General features: G+C 38.2%; 1 protein-coding gene across 1 annotated transcript; it reads right to left on the bottom strand.

The window, feature by feature from the left end:
• Positions 1-8,178: 8,178 nt before the first annotated feature.
• LOC139458053 (uncharacterized) lies at positions 8,179-15,125 on the bottom strand. The gene is made up of 11 exons (XM_071239366.1): positions 14,926-15,125; positions 14,235-14,457; positions 13,648-14,107; positions 13,270-13,412; positions 11,434-11,464; positions 10,652-10,749; positions 10,303-10,363; positions 9,921-10,063; positions 9,001-9,031; positions 8,527-8,624; positions 8,179-8,244 (listed from the first exon to the last, which is right to left on the bottom strand). Exons 1-11 carry the CDS (start codon positions 15,123-15,125, stop codon positions 8,179-8,181), a joined length of 1,554 nt encoding a protein of 517 aa, XP_071095467.1.
• Between the last annotated feature and the right edge of the window lie 2,582 nt (positions 15,126-17,707).

Genomic DNA, 17,707 nt, shown 5'->3' on the forward strand with positions numbered 1-17,707 from the left:
TGTGATTTAAACAGAGACATTCAATTCTATTGCAGGACAATGTTTGAACTAACCCTTATTATCTTGATTTACCTCTTAAGGAGCTGGAGAGTCTTCATTGTTCCATATTATCTGCATCAGAAAAAAATCGGATTCCTGTAAATTTCAAAACGCATACTTTTTATGGACACTGTAACTACCACAATTTATCTCTAATTTCCCACTGTACTCCGACCAGCACATACCCACATTCGTTTTACAATATACTTTCAGGCATTTAGAAGGACAGATTTCTGTGGGTTTAAGTAGTGATACGTAGTGCGGGATACTTTAAGGGGAGGGTTGTACCCGATATAGTTTATGTTTAATTTTACATGAAGAGTTTGTAAATACATTTCTTAATATTTTAAGAGTGATATAAGGGAGATAAGATTAATAATCATTCACCAGAACGCAAAATTGGGAAGTTATATTGGATATAGTTAATGTTTCATACAGAACATTTTAGAGGGAAGGATTTGTATCCAATATACTCTATTCTTTATTCAGAAGTCTGTTTGGGAGATATTTGCTTGTATGGAATATATTTATTGTTCATGTTATACAATTTTAGGAAGGTTTGTATCAAATATAGTTTACGTTTAATTTAGGCGTGACGAGTATTCGACCATATCAAATGCCTATCAGTTTCATTTTAGACAAAAGGAGAACACGTCAACACTGTAAGTAAAACACGCTGTGTGCACCACTGGTTGTTAGATGATGCATCATGGAAGTTCAGCATCAACACTTTGATGCCAGCATTATTCCAAGTTACCTCGACCTCCCTCACGCCACCCTGGTTACTTAGCAACAATGTTAGATGTATTAAGCAAAAACGAGTACAGGCGACAAACTCAATGCTCACCGTCTCTGTTGTCTCCAGTTTCGTATGTTGACCGTGCATAGAGGCAGTGTGACCCGTTACACGATTATATGTATCAAATTCCTGACATGCTATGAGACTAAGCTAAACACACAAATGCCCAATACGTTTACGTGTTCTTTTCAACACAAACACCAGGACCCTAATGATACATTAAATTCAAAACACACCACGAGTTTATATCGACAGTAGCGGATGCCCTCACCTAGGTGAACACTACCAAGCTGACTGTTGTTCATTTCGCGATGAACGTCAGTAAGTCATTTAATTACGCTGTCAGTCGAGCAGAAACATACAGCTACTTTAGGGAATTCCTCAACGTCAACTGGGACGGAATCAACATATGACAATTTATGTTAGATTCAGTCACCCCAACATCATCACAGCAGTGAGATGGAAGAGGCTCACTGTCAGGACACGTACAGTGCAAGGGAGACTACTCCTTCAGTCACACCAACAACATCACAGCAGTGAGATGGAAGAGTCTCACTGTCAGGACACGGACAGTGCAAGGGAGAGTACTCCTTCAGTCAGACCAACATCATCACAGCAGTAAGGTGGAAGAGGACATGGAATCACTGTCAGGACACGGACAGTGCAAGGGAGACTACTCCTTCAGTCACACCAACATCATCACAGCAGTGCGATGGAAGAGGCTCACTGTCAGGACACGGACAGTGCACGGGAGAGTACTCCTTCAGTCACACCAACATCATCACAGCCGTGCGATGGAAGAGTCTCACTGTCAGGACACGCACAGTGCAAGGGAGAGTACTCCTTCAGTCACACCAACATCATCACAGCAGTCAGGTGGAAGAGGCTCACTGTCAGGACACGCACAGTGCAAGGGAGACTACTCCTTCAGTCACACCAACATCATCACAGCAGTAAGGTGGAAGAGGACATGGAATCACTGTCAGGACACGGACAGTGCAAGGGAGACTACTCCTTCAGTCACACCAACATCATCACAGCAGTGCGATGGAAGAGGCTCACTGTCAGGACACGCACATGGCAAGGGAGAGTACTCCTTCAGTAACACCAACATCATCATAGCAGTCAGGTGGAAGAGGCTCACTGTCAGGACACGCACAGTGCAAGGGAGACTACTCCTTCAGTCACACCAACAACATCACAGGAGTGAGGTGGAAGAGGCTCACTGTCAGGACACGGACAGTGCAAGGGAGAGTACTCCTTCAGTCAGACCAACATCATCACAGCAGTGAGGTGGAAGAGGCTCACTGTCAGGACACGAGCAGTTCAAGGGAGGCTACTCCTTCAGTCACACCAACATCATCACAGCAGTGCGATGGAAGAGGCTCACTGTCAGGACACGCACAGTGCAAGGGAGACTACTCCTTCAGTCACACCAACATCATCACAGCAGTGAGGTGGAAGAGGCTCACTGTCAGGACACGAGCAGTGCAAGGGAGACTACTCTTTCCGTCACACCAACATCATCACAGCAGTGAGATGGAAGAGGCTCACTGTCAGGACACGCACATGGCAAGGGAGAGTACTCCTTCAGTCACACCATGCACAGCTACTTTCACAAGTGTTATTTTGTTTGTTGTTGCTTATTGCAATATTCCTAGTAAACAGGAATGTAGCAGATACATTATTGTGTTTATTGGCAGGAAGTTATTTATTAGTTGTACAAACATTTGATTTGAGAATTGCAGGTATATCATATCTTATTTGAACCAAACACCTTAGATAGCATAACCATATTTTGTAAGCATCACAGCAATAATTACTTAACCAAAGAAATTGGCATGCATCAACCAAGTCAGCGAGCCTGACCACCCGATCCCGTCACTTGCCTCTTTACGATAAGCAAAGTCGCTTTTTACGGCAAGCATGGGTTTCTGAAGACCTATTCTAATCCGGATCTTTATGGGTATTCTACATTTCTGACAACTAAGAAGCATCAAAACAAAATGTTACGAGCTTCTTCGTAATCCCAACAATGTAATACAGTTACAACACTGTTTAACAATAAATTACAGTGCCTCATAACAAAGTATATTAATGATCTGATATTGTTCAATAACAGTCAAATAGCCCATTCTTTTCCACTGATTTATCCAAATAGAAATAAAAGAAACCAGTGAGAGCGCCTTATCATATTGATTTTAGATCTATGCATAAAGAGTGACACAAATTATCCAGCAGTGGGGTAGCCTAGTGGTTAAAGCGTTGGCTCATCACGCCGAAGACCCGGGTTCGATTTCCCACATGGGTACAATGTGTGAAACCCATTTGATATTGCTGGAATATTGCTAAAAGGGGCTTAAAACCATACTCACTTGCTTTGGCAAGAGGGTTGACTTGACACTTTGCACAAACAATTGATACATATGATTAAGGGTATTAGTTTGTAAGAGATCTCGGCGAGCGGAGGCCAGATAACAAGTTGCATTTGTTATCCCTAAATATTTGACACACTGACAGGTTTCATGTTCCCTGTACTGCACTGATCCTTGTTGAACTCCTACCGGAGAGGTTGCCAAGAGTTATTTCCCTTCAGCTGTTCATGATCTAAAACCTTACTGTGACACCGTCTGTGCTTAAATCTGAAACAGTAAGTTCTCGTCCAGGAGAATCTTGTAACCCACAATTAGTATGTGGATTAACCTCTCAATTCTCATCCCAGATAATTTTAATACACAATTATGATTTATGCTTTTCGTTTACAATTTCATTTAAGTAAGAACTTAATTCTGGAGAACCTGATCTTTTCTTATTATCCGCATGACATCCAAAGAAAAGGATGAAGGATTCATATCATCTTGTAAACTGGAGGTTTAACAATTCTTAATTTGTGGTCATCGATTGTCCCAAAAACATCGACATTGCAAATACCAAAATGCATCTCTAATTTTCTATTACAACGCAAAATTCTAATTGTAGCATACACATTACAATAAAATTACAAAAAAAAACACATTTAGAAGGCCAGAGTTGTGTGCAAACGTTTCATAATCATTGCCTAAAACTCAAAATGGGGAGAGTTTATGTTGAACATTGTATATAGTACAAAACACACAAAGGGGCAGGGTTTGTATCTAATATAGTCCATACTTAATTCAGAAAGCTGTTTGGGAGATGTATTTGTGTATTGAATATATTGTTTGTTTACTTCAGAACACAACTGGGGGCACGAGTGGCCCAGTCGTCTAAGGATGCCGCGATTCGCTGTGCAGAGTTTCGTCTCTTGGGCACGCCTGATTGTGGGTCGAATCCCAGTTCGCCCAGATTATGTTTCTAGGTTTGTCAGCACCATACCCGTGCTCGTGGATTTCACTGAAGTGGTAAACGTCTGAGACCTGCATCACTTAGGGCTTTACTCCACACATTAAGCTGTCACGCTGTGATATACCTGGAATACTGTTAAAAGCGGCACTAAACCCAACTCACTCACTCACTCACTCAGAACACAATTGTAGGAAGGTTGGCATCAAGCATTTTTTTTATTATTAATTTAGAATGCTACATAAACCATACTGAGAACACATACTTCAGTTTCGTGTGGAAACAGAAGTATTTCAATTCGCAAGATCAACGTATCAATGACAGCGTTACTTTATGACCTCGACAACGCTGGCAAACCACACTGACTTCACAACTGTTTGTGAGGTGATGCATCATACAGGCTGTAGACGTTCAGCATCAACACACTGACTGCACAGTTGTTTGTGAGGCATCTATAGACAAGTTACTTGTCGTGAGACTAAGTACTGACGTTTACAGGTTCGTGTCATCAATACAAACAACAGTGCTTCACAAATATCACAACACAACATTATCAGCGAGATTTTGGAAACAGGAAAAACACGAATACGGGAGAGTTCCTAAAAAAACGAAAAAACAAAACAAAACGAAACCAGCATTTATAGACACATTTTACATAATAATTAACCAATTTCAGCTCATTTTGATATATATAAAGGTTGTTCCATGCCATGAGAGTGAAATATCTGGTTGTGGATAAAAGGAGAAAGTATTAGCTCGTTCATTGCCAGAGAATCTAATATCTGATCCGAACCAGAGCAGGCACAACATGTAACCTGTACTATCTGTGTTTGAAGGAGATTAACAAAGGTTATTTCAACAACACAACACATCCTAAACAGGGTGATGCAAGGACCTAATCCATCATAATAAGCTCCCCACTAATACAAGTAAGCAGCCCACTCCAAAGAGGCTCCTCACTAATACAATGACGTAACCCGAAAGCAGACGAGAGTAAACAAGCAACAGAAGCGACTCGTTAACCTTAGGTTTTCAAAATATAAAAATACTAAATTGAAAATTGGCAGAACATTCGAGCTTCTAAGATTTCTATTAAACACTTTTATAGAGGTGGGAAGTGATATGCAATGTCGAGCTGTCAAGCTTTCAATCCTTACAAAACAATGTACGAAAGTAAGAAGTTGGAAGCGGTGTTGGTCTTTCAAGCATTCCATCTTTTAAAACTATATGATCTGTGAAACAAAACCAGGAAACAAAATAAAGCATGAACTACTGATTTTGATTGATTTTGAAAAAAACAACGTTTCATACTGTATCGAAAGGTTTGATGATGTTAGTCCTTGAAAAGTATGGTCTCGCCCCAGTTCTTAGAAAATGGATCAGTATGTTGAGAAGTAAATCAAACCCATGATTCACATCTTTCAAAATGAAAGAGCGAGCAGGCAGGGTGACCGTATCTCTTCCCTTTTGTGGGGGATAATTTAGGGAATATGATTATAAAAAAAACAACTTATAAGGGGGGTAAATATCAACAATACTGAAAATAAACTTGGACAATATGCTGATAATACAAAATGTCTTTTAGATTGAACAGAATCAAGCCTCGAAGCTGTTGAAGTTACTCTTGACATATTAAAAAAAATATCAGCCTCATGAATAATGTAGATACAATTAAGCAATTTGATGGGCACAATTACAAAAAGCAATGTTAGGCTATGTGAAAATACACAATAATATTGGCATATAGGCAATTTTGACGTACTACCATAACTAGAGGATCTCTGTGCCATTAACATCAGAAAAAAGACTTAAACATGTTAATATAGGCGAGCGAGAGGAGAAGAAACTTGGAATTATTTGGTAAAATTTACGGTTCTCAAGACGCTTGCATTGTCAACAATAGTACATAATTCTAGAACATTGCCGAATCCGCCTGAGAGTTTAATAATAACACTAAATAATATTTTCGATGACTTCATCTGGAATGACAAACCTGATAACACAAAGAGGATCAATTTTATAATGAATAAGTTATCTTATGATGATAGATCTCAGTGATTTTACTAATTCTTTAAAATTGTCATTTCTGAAGCAAGCTATCAATAAAAACTGCAGCCAAAATATCATATTTTCCATTTCCACATTTTTTTAATGAAGGAGCACGTATCAGATCAATAACCCATTTTGGAGAGACGATTTAAATACTTGGGCAAAGTTCTACAGTACAGTCTTGTTGTTGAAATAATTAGGGAACCACTGTGGCTTAATATTCACTTAAAAGATTCCGACTTAGTGATAAAACTTTGAGTGAATAGGAAGGTACATCTAGCTAAAAACATAGGTAACGGAAAAGGTTTAATGAGTTTCCAGGTTTCCAGGACAACTGTGATATTAAACATACGTTCTTAGATCATAACAAATTGTTGATGAACATTCCTCAAAATACAGCGGTATAAAGATCTACAACAAAACGTCGCCTTTTCAGTAAATTATGTCTACTTTGCCATCCGTCAGCTTCTAAGTACTGCCTATCAAACAATTCAACATTCCTCCATCCTGAAGGACAGGGTTGAAACACGCCCACAATTTGAACCTTTAGCGTAGGTGTTCCAAGAGCATGTCTTGCACTATCATTAACATCAAATCATATTAAAAGAGAGAGAAAATTTTATTATACCTTAATAAATCTAGTAAAGTACTCTATGTATGCTTTAAATTGCAAATACAACTTACTGAACCTTTGGTTTTGACGGAAATATTTAATCAATGTAGAAATGATATACAAGAGATATTAAATCAATAGATTTCCACTATAAATTTATACATGAGATAATGTATACAAAAGAGGAGCCTTTAGGCGTTCATTTCCATGTGATAAGCTTTTTAAGTATTTATATTTATCTGTATTTTCTGGTTGATGAGACAAAAAGTTGTCACAAAAGCACTCTTCAATACGGATGAAATGTTTCATCTGTGTCTGAAGGCCTAAGTTCAACAATTATATAGAATGGTGCCGTACTACAGTATCATATCATCGACATGAGCTGTCCAGTATTTACTTTCCAACACTTCACTTCCTGCACGAATGACATGGGCACTGATAACAACAACTATTGCATTATATTTACACAATGTTACTTCAATGGGAACCTTGTGGTAAAATATGCAGGAACCTAGACGTCTGGCACCCTTTTCTAGTTCACTCTCGTCGAGAATACAGGATTCATGCTTTGCACAGAGTCGTAGACAGTGTATACTGTATAGCAATTATGTTTCTTATTTGTAAACACAATAAATTCAATTTAATCTGTTAAATAAAATTAAGTTGTAGGTGTGAGAGGATCCGTTATTGGTGGATTCGTGGGTAGTGGATCATTATCCATTGGTGGTCATTTCCATACCCTCTCTTGGGTGCCACGTGTTTAATGTGATACGACGATCAGAAAATAGTGCAAAGGTGCTTCTTAACTCAATGTGTTTGCAAGCACCACGTGCTATCCTCAACATCTATTAAGCCTTATATCAGCACAGATGAGTTAAGCTTATGTGCATACAAAAATAAAAAACAAACAATAGTACTACATATGTTCTCTAAACTCTGAAAGATAATCGGCCTTCGTCTTTAACAAAGCTTGCATATCCAAAGCAAGAAAGAGCATTAGGTAAACATTACACACTCACATTTCAACAATCAACCTTATTTACGGTCTGACATGGAATATAGATTCGTTTGCTTTTGCATGGCCAAGCATCTACAGTCTGGTATAATATATAAAACCTCATAGTAGAGTCTGCTGCCTGAAAACGGTGGAACTGTGATGACTACTTCACTAGGTATTTGAGATCATGGATTGGTGCATAACATTCGCCTAACCTGCTGCAAATGTCCCTGAAAGTTGCTGGATAAGACAACGAAGTCCTTTTATGTATATCGCCTCAACCAGTACGCACACTCGTGTTCATTTAGTTCCTCTGCCTAAACCTGTTTGCCCACAAGCTGCTCACGTGGAGGACTTTCCCTAGATATTGTTCCACACTTTCTTCAGTCTGCCAGGGATATCCCCTTTGCTCACATCTGGCTTTACCTGAAACAAACAGTCCACACCGTAGCCTTCCTCCCACATGATCATCATCGCTCAGCTACAAAACATTCAATGAGAAACAGCAACTTCTCATCAGTTCAGATCAGTTGAACAAAACTCATCAAGCTTTGAGTACATTTACACTTGGCATGACTCCGAGCTATGGGCGAAGTAACACTGAAATAGTCATGGTGTATCATCTGTGTAACGAAGTGCCTCCAAGTGGATGAAAGCACCAGAATTACCTGAACACAGTTCTATATTACAGCCCTGAAGTAAATGTACCTTTAGCAGAGATGTTATGATCTTATTAACTGATCCTTCATCCAGTTCCAGTTGCTTCTCTATCTCGCCGGCCACATCGACTCTAAGCAGAGGCGGAGCTGAAGATAATTTCAATCATTATCACATCCTTTTGCACAGATAAAACAATTGGCATTAGGTGTGTAAGCATTAATTCTGTATCAAAATAATAAGGCGAAATAAAAAAAATAAATATTGATTTTGCTCAAAAGTAGTTCATGTCATTCATTCAGGATGTTCATAATTTTTATTGAAGCATCAGGAAACGTATATTTAATCCATTGGAAAGAGATTTAAAGGTGTATGAATACTATATTTTGTCAGCATTATACTAATAATGGTAACTTGTTAAACGTACATTGAATTTAGAGTCTCATTATATGTTTCATTGGTGCCCCGTCATATATTTACACTACAATTACATTACTTCTGTATGTACTTCCGTTCGGAACTTACATCTTTCTTTTATCTCTAAAGTAGCTGCAGCCTGAAAAAAACATGAAAAGACTCTTGAAATACATGCACGACCCTGAAAAATATGACAATTTATCTTGAAAAAAGTCTCTTGAAATACGCGGATTCGATTCCCAACATCGGTACAATGTGTTAAACCATACTCACTCACTCACTCACATGGAGGGTAGTAGTATTTTGTATACCAAGTAATAGAATTCCATTTCTCTCTCCAACACACAGTCCTGGTTTCCCTTCCCAATGTTTAACTAATTATTATATATGCACAGTTATACATGATAGACTTATCTAAAACACACAAATCTTCCTTAGAAAATACACAAAACGCATTTCAAGAAATGAGGGCATAATTTGCTTTGACATAAACATAACCACAAACATAAATATAATTCATAAATAGCTGACTGAACATGCATAGAATCGGCCGAATTTTGATAAAAAAAACAGTCGTTTTGAAATTTGAAACCAATAAGACCGTAGTTGGTAACATTGCATTGGTACATCATTATTGAAGCAGTTAACCACTGTTCTACAGATTACGTAAATAAGAAAAACTGTAGAATGAAGCAGTTGGAATGCCTGTGATCGCCAAGTCAGAACTTTTCAATTTGTATCACAGTGTCCTGATATTATCACAATAATCCGGTAACTGAAAGCACAAGCAATAATATATAGCTTCATGGCATAATGACATACAGTCAGCGACATCCCCACTTTAAACATTTCGGGTGACATACATGAGGTTTTCTGACCTGGCATGTCTACAGGGATATAGAATTGATAAGCAAGTGTTAAACCTACAATGTTTCAGTGGAAGAAATATATGAGTTTGACCAGCACAATCTGAAACATATGATTGATGACAAAAAATATTATACCCTAGATCATGAGATTTCTGTTACCTCTCGTTCCTGTTCCAGATGTATCAGAACCTTATAAAGTATTCTAGGTAGTATTCCTACTGGCAACTTTAACTTGGTCTCCACCCTCAGCTGCAAATCAGTTGTCTTTGTCTTCATTTCATCCTTAATCTTCCTTAATCTGTCTGAAATATCCCAGTAAGAGAGTTTTGATTTAGTGACGCATCCACACTCAGGAACTGTACCTTCAGGATACTTATTACTGAGAACATTCAAATGCATACAACATGGTACCACTTTGTACACTTGCTTAATCTGGAAATATGTTGCCCTGGACAAGAGTTTATTGGTAGGATTAATGCAGTTTTCACTGTACAAATAAAACATACACAAAGTTAGGCCACTCTTGTTCCAACAAACTTACCTATGTCATCGACATTTTGGTCGCATCCAGTTCCCGAATGTACACAATGGTTATGCCCTGACTCCTAGAAAATTGAAAACAAGCAGTGTACACATGCAACATGCAACATGCAACATGCATTACAGTAACAGTACGGAGTTTTTATTATTACTTACGTACATTAAGAACAGCATAAAATGAAACATTCAACTTACTGACGGGGCGACGGAACAGTGTCAGAACATCTCTATAGACTTTGGCGTCTACTAAGATGTCCTGATCTCATGTCCCTTTCTACATCTGACTATATATTAAACACAATACAAAGTTATGCACCAACAGAAAATTAGCACCCTGATGTAAATGGTACCTCCAGCAGAGCTTGTATTATCTTATCAAGGGAGCCTTTTTCCAGCACCAGACGATCCTCTATTGTGCTGGCCATATCGTCTCCGGACAGAGGTGGAGCTGTCGAGAATTTTTCTCAGTATTATATCATATTCTCACCCACAAAACAAATATTACAAGTAAGTGCCTAAACGACGTATCTTTATCAAAACAGAAAGATGACATAAACAAATTACACTGATTGTTGCTGCTTAACAGTTGTCCAAGGCATTCATTCACGATGCTCGTAGTCTTTACTTGTACTGCAACATAGTCATTTACCTCCCCTCCTCCCCACACACACACACCTGCTTTGACACTCTATTTTTAAAATATCAAGACCATTAAAGGTGTTGGGAAAATATGTAACACATTATAGCCTTATATTGATATTCGTAACTTTCTACACTTGACTGCATTTCTCCTTGATTCTGTGATTACTTCTGCGATCAAAAACTTCCGTTTGAAACTTACAACCTACCAACACATTTATCAAAATAAAAAGGTGACATAAAGAGTCAAAACATTATTGATTTTACTCGACAGTAGTTCAATTCATTCAATCACGATGCTCATAGTCGTTATGTGAGCATGAGGAAAAACGTTTTTAATCCACTGATATTACATATAGAGGTGTATGAAAACGCTATTTATACTGATAATGGTAACGTGTGTTAAACTCACATTGCAAGTTACAGTCCCATTGAATGTTTTATTTTCCTACATAACTTATGTGTTTACTACAAACTTCCGTTTGGAACTTACATATTCCCCTCATCTCCGAAGTTGCTGCAGCCTGAAAAATATGATAATTTGTATAGTAAAACGTCTCTTGAAATACATGCAGGGTAGTACTATGTTTTGTATAACATGTAATATAAATCCATTATATACCCCGACAAACAGTCCTGGTTTCCTGTTCCAAAGAATGACTGATAATAGTATTTATCATATAATGGGTAGGTTTCTCATCAGGATAAAGCCAATGGATAAAAACGATATCCGTTGGGGTCATATGCGGATAGAGATACAAATATCAAAGGTCAAGTAGGGACTACTTTCACTGTTTATAAATAAACATTGCGTCGCCCTCGTCATTCGGCGATCGAGTCAGAATTAAGCATCGGGAATCTGGATAAACTACAGGGATAATTGCTATCATTATCAAAAGAACAGTCTAAAATACTGAATTCAGTGTCTAACTGTGACGTACCTAAGGCATTTTATAAGTTTTGTCAACTTTGGAGATATAAATTTCGAAACAATTTTGCTAGGGCACGAGCCCTAGCCAAGCAGGATCAGTACCCACATCTGTGCTCGTAGACTTCTGCGGCTTGAAACCTTCTCCACAAATTAAAATAGTAGGATTTGGCCGAAATATGTTTGAATTGTTACCTTGCATCGTTTTGTTGCTGTGTGTATATCTGACTACACTTCTGAATGTTATGACAGGACAGGCCGACTGTCAACAACGTCTGACCGTGGCCGTGACGTCTCATAGACAAGGGTTAGAGCAGCTTCCCTTTGACAAAGGGCAGTTACTCTAGCGGACAGACCGATGGATTGCCGCGAAAGGCAATTAAAACAATTGTTGTTTTGCGTATATGTTGCTTCGCCACTGTATAAGAAACAGATTTCAGTTGGAACTATATTGTCTACTGTCACTTTCCGACTGACACATCACTTACCCTGTGGCGTAATAAATATTAATGCGCGCATTCCCGGAAAACACGCAATGTTTCGGTAATGTTTTTGAGAGAGGGAAAGCGATTTTCAAGCACAGAATTAAAGAATGACATTATATGATAAAGAGGTCATTACGCTTGTGTGTTTGGGGATGGTAAATATCCTGTATTAGGAATAAACAGTATGTATTTAGCTCGCCAAGGCTCGCTTAATATAATGTTTATTACTAATGCAGGATATTTGCCATCCCCAAACACACTCGCGTGATAACCTCTGTATAGTACTATTTTCAGTCATTGTCAGTAGGCATATTTAAACAATTATATCTACAATTACAGGTTACAAAATGCACAGATGCAGTTACTACACTATTCAAAGGATAGTTGGCAATACATTTCTATATGCTCTGCAACTTAGTTTGACAAAAACATAAAATAAACACTAAACCCTATATAGCTGACTATACATGCATGGAATCTGCCTGATCTTGATTATACAAACATTTCAAATCTATCTGGAATCAATAATACCGTTTTAATTTTCAAGTTAACATTGAAATAGTGCATATATATTGAAATACTTAACCGCTCTATTTGTTTAATGATTGAGTAATTCAATTTATTTCACAGTTTCCTGTAAATAATCAAATCTGATCCAGATAAACCAGTAACTGTAAGCGTACCGCCATGATTACACACAGTCGAATTCACAGAGCCTGACCATCAAATCCCTATTTAACACAGTTTGGGAGACATGCATGTGGCATGACCCAGAATGTCCAAAGGGATGCATAATTATGTGCAGTGTTAAACCCACAGTATTTCGGAGGAAGAAATATGTAAAGCCGACATGCTTTATCTAAAAGACATCATAGATGTGAAAGAACAATATCCTACATCACGTGATTTGTGTTACCTCCTGCCTATGGTCCAGATGTTCCATCACGGCTTCAAGTATTCTCAGTAGTTTCCCTGGTTGTAACGCGAACCTTTTCTCCACCTTCCGTTGCAAATCAGTTGTTTCTCTCTCTATTTCCTGCCGTATCGTCCACAATCTGTCTGAAATACAGAAAGGATTGATTGAGTGATAGTTATCACTCAGAAACTTCAGAATAATTACAAGTGACAACACTTCTATGCATACAGCAATATGCTCTTTGTACCCATGTTTCTTTAATCTGGAAATATTTTACTCCGGTCAATATCAGAGATCCTTACTGCCGGGATAAATGAGGTATCACTGAGATGATATAACTCATACAAGGGTACACACATGTTGTTCATAAATACGTACTAATGTCACCGAGATTGCAAATGATTCCAGTTTCAGAATTTAGATCAGAGCTACCGTTGTCCAAGTGGTCTGTGGCATCATTTACAGTGAGGTGCGCTTTGCCTCCTTTGCTGTTGGCATCTTTTCTGGTAGAATGGGCGTTGTCCACTTGGATGTTTGCATCACTTCTAAAAGAGTGTTTTTTACCCACTTGGCTGCCAGCATCTATTCCCGTAGAGTGATCTCTCTCCCCTTGGCTGTTGGCCTCACTTACAGTAGAGTGATCTCTGTCCACTTGACCATCAGCATACCTTCTAATAGAGTAGTTTCTGTCAACATGGCTGTCAGCATCAGTTCCAATAGATTTGCCTTTGTCCACTTGACTGTCAGCATCTCTTCCAGCAGATTTGCCTTTATCCACTTGGCTGTTAGCATCACTTCCAGTAGAATGGCCTAGTTGTGATTGGTCATCAGTAACCTGCTAATATATTAAACAAAATAATCGTATTCAAATCGTTAAATTCCTGCTTTACATTCATCCAACAAGTATATAACCAAAGTGTCATCACTTTTAATTATGTCCCAGTTGACTTATAACGTGTACATACCTTAAATTCATATTCGTTCACAAGGATAGCCCCAAGTCTTTCAAATGTGGACTTGTTGATTTGTGTATCAAGATGTCCAGACGTTATAAAGAGTTTGTCCGTGTACTTAAAGCGTGACACACAATCTGGAGTGAAACCCCGGCCATACCGCTGTGACGTGGCAAAGGCAGTGAAGAGAATAATGTTCCTACAGTTAGAATTACCTGAAATGAAAAGATCAATGCTTTTTATATCGTCAGTTAAATAGATGCTTAAATTATAATTATGTTCAGATTGATATGTTCTCCAGAACATCATCGGTAAAACTACAATTTATCAAAATATATTATGCTGATAACTATAGTCGTAAACCCCTTTCATTATAACGAAGGACAAGAAGACTTTTCTTAATGACAAAATGAAACATTTAATAATTCATTACTTTTTGTATAGTAGTCCTTAATTTCGCATTCACCAGACTGGATAAGATAATGCATCATTACAGAATAACTGGACTTGTTACGCAGACGGGACCGAAACATTCAACACATTCTACATTTACAAGGGAAAGGTAGAACAACTCCATCAAAGTCATCAACACTTTACAGAGTTACTGAAGATGATAAGCAGTCGAGAATAAAACAATTAATCAACATATATATCAATATGCACTATTCAGTATAGCAGTCTTCACTTACAACACATCTTATACTTGCCAAGGAAGGGTTGAACCACGCCATCAAATTCATCGGTTGGTCCGCCTTGAGGCTGGAATATCACAATGTGCGGCGGTGAAACAGTGGAGGACAGGTTCCTGTTCAGCTCAACGTTGAGTGACAGTTGGTGTATGAAAGACTTCTTGAGTTTGTCGTCATAACGTGTGCTAGGCAGAACATGAAGTGGCAGCGACATATCTGGAACAGATGATAACAATGCCACTCATAATCTCATAAGGACAAATACGTCCATATTTAGGTATATAAATGGCATCCCTCTTCTCAGATTTGATCATGAGATCTTACAAAAATTGTATTTGATTAGGTTTGATTATTGTAATTGAAGTGTCAGCACCATTCAGATGATCCTTGCTTCTATTCTAAGATTGTAAACTAACGAAACAACGAAACTAAGAAATCCTTTCATCTTAATACAAACAGCCTGCTGTTTATATAAACAGCACTTAGAGCAGAACGAACAATAACTGTTCAATTGATAGTAGATAGAAGCGAATGTAAAAGGTTCGTTCATTTGGTTGACGTTTGATTAGAACATACGCACAATGAGATGAGGGGTGGTGACATAGCGTTTATAAAGACCTCATGGTTGGGATTTCGTATTCAAATGTGCCTTATTGAAATGTCAGAACCATACCTGGGATCCTTGGTTAAATAAAGTGTGTTTCCTTGATTTTAATTTGATAAAACATTTGTTCGACACGAGTGACCCACATCGACTCCCAAAGCGGGAGCCTATATTCACACACGGTTTAGCAATGCCTGAGGTAATGTATCCATCTAGGTCAATCAGTACAACGCGTGTCTCGCCCATTCATACAGCCGGATGTCGGATGAGGTAAACATTATTTTCAGAGTACATGTACATACTAACGTATTATCTCTAAACAGGGTACTGTAACTCAAACTGGGTTACCAGAAGGGGGGACGGTTATTTCTATAAGACCATTTACGGTGCTATATCACAGTATAGGGTTTAGGTGGGTAAAAGTTTTAAAAGTCGTGTGGAACAATTTTTTTATTCATAAATTCTAGTGAAAATTATTGGAGGTATTGTTTTAATCCTGGATTACGACGTTAAAAAAATAATTTCTAAAGCCTAATGGCTTATTTGCTTCCACTTAAAGCCAAGAACCAAACTGGAATGATCGTTAACTTTGAAACATAGTTTATTTCAATATTCGACAGTCGCTGTATGTTTACTTCAAAGCGAGACGATAAAGTCGTTTCTACCTCGGCGATTGAATACGTACTTAACGACCTATCAGCTGTTTCGTGTTGCGTTCAAATGAACAAGCTTCTTTTTAATGAAAAAAACCGCGCACACGCACAGTGTAACAGGAAATATAAAATAATTCAAAGATGTGAAAGAAAAATATTGCTTCTACTTCCAAGCGCGGATCAGTGACTCATGATTAAATAACGAGAGAGACATGTGGACGTTTAAATATGGCATAATAATAGACGGTGATTCGCCGAGACGTCGTGGAAACTGTGCGCTAATGTTCACCATGTGCTACATTCCGCCAGCTGTTGTTATGATGTACTTTACATTTGAACCTAACATTGTTGTCGACACGCGTCTCATTGTTGTTGCAATTCAATTGCAGTGATTCCTTTCAAAGCCATATTTCATATTTGTGCTACTACTAGCGTAACAAGGTCGTTGAGATAGGGGTCAGTGTTGTATGTGATGGAAAAGGAAGGAAATAGACAAATACTTAGATAACTGCTCCATCTCTTCGTCAGCTTATGACGAGGTTTACGTTTTCTTCACGTACGTAGCTTTTGTTAAATATATCTGTGTAATTAAATGGGGATACACATTCCCGACATTCTATAATAAATCAGGTGCGTTAGAACATTCCAGACACTCTACAACATTCCATAAAAGACCTGACGTGGTATAACACTCCAGACATGCCAATACCCATTCTCAACATTCCATAACAGAGCATGCGTGCCATACGATTCCAGACATTCCGCAACATTCCAGACATTCCATAACAGACCAGATGTGCCATACCACTTCCGACATTCTAGACATTCCTAAAGGGAGGTTTTGGGCATTGTTCTCACCATTCACTACTTTCTTTACTACTCATGTCATCAATAGCTAGTATTAAAACAATATGGAAATAGCTAACTTACCTGTACCCACTGCAGGAGCCAGAACACTTTAGGTGCCTGTCACAGAGCTCTGAGGTTGTCAGCCTGGCAGGCTTTGCACACCACCCAGCTGGAAGGACTCGTCGTGTTTATACCGCCGCCCCTGACATCCTGGTTCAGTGAATGTGTGCACCAAACACCAAGCTGTTCAGACGTGTTATTCCTCGCAAGCCACAATGCACATGAAGTTGATAGATGTGAGACTCCCCTGATACTACTATATGTTTGCAGACTTTAGCTGTTTTTCGTATTTTTGTTTTCGTTTGTATCTATGATTGAAGCTCAATCACAGTTTTGATTTGGACAATAAAATCAATTCCTGATTAAATAATGGATAAGAAAATGTGATTTTGATCATGAGGCGAAATAAAAAATGATTTCATATGGTTATGAGTTTATGTGATATATGTTCAAACCATTGTGAACATTTAATGTGTATATATTCTTTAGACCAAGTATATACCAATATATAAGTATATGTCATGTTTCTATGTTTTGCCTTTTTCAGCGCATCAATAAAGCATGAGCTGGTTGGACTTGGGTAAGTATACATTTGTTTTTAAATGAAATCGTCCTATCCCTGGCTGATTT

Source organism: Haliotis cracherodii, unplaced genomic scaffold (assembly GCF_022045235.1).
Source record: "Haliotis cracherodii isolate W230 unplaced genomic scaffold, xgHalCrac1.p SCAF_12, whole genome shotgun sequence".
NCBI lineage: Eukaryota > Metazoa > Mollusca > Gastropoda > Lepetellida > Haliotidae > Haliotis > Haliotis cracherodii.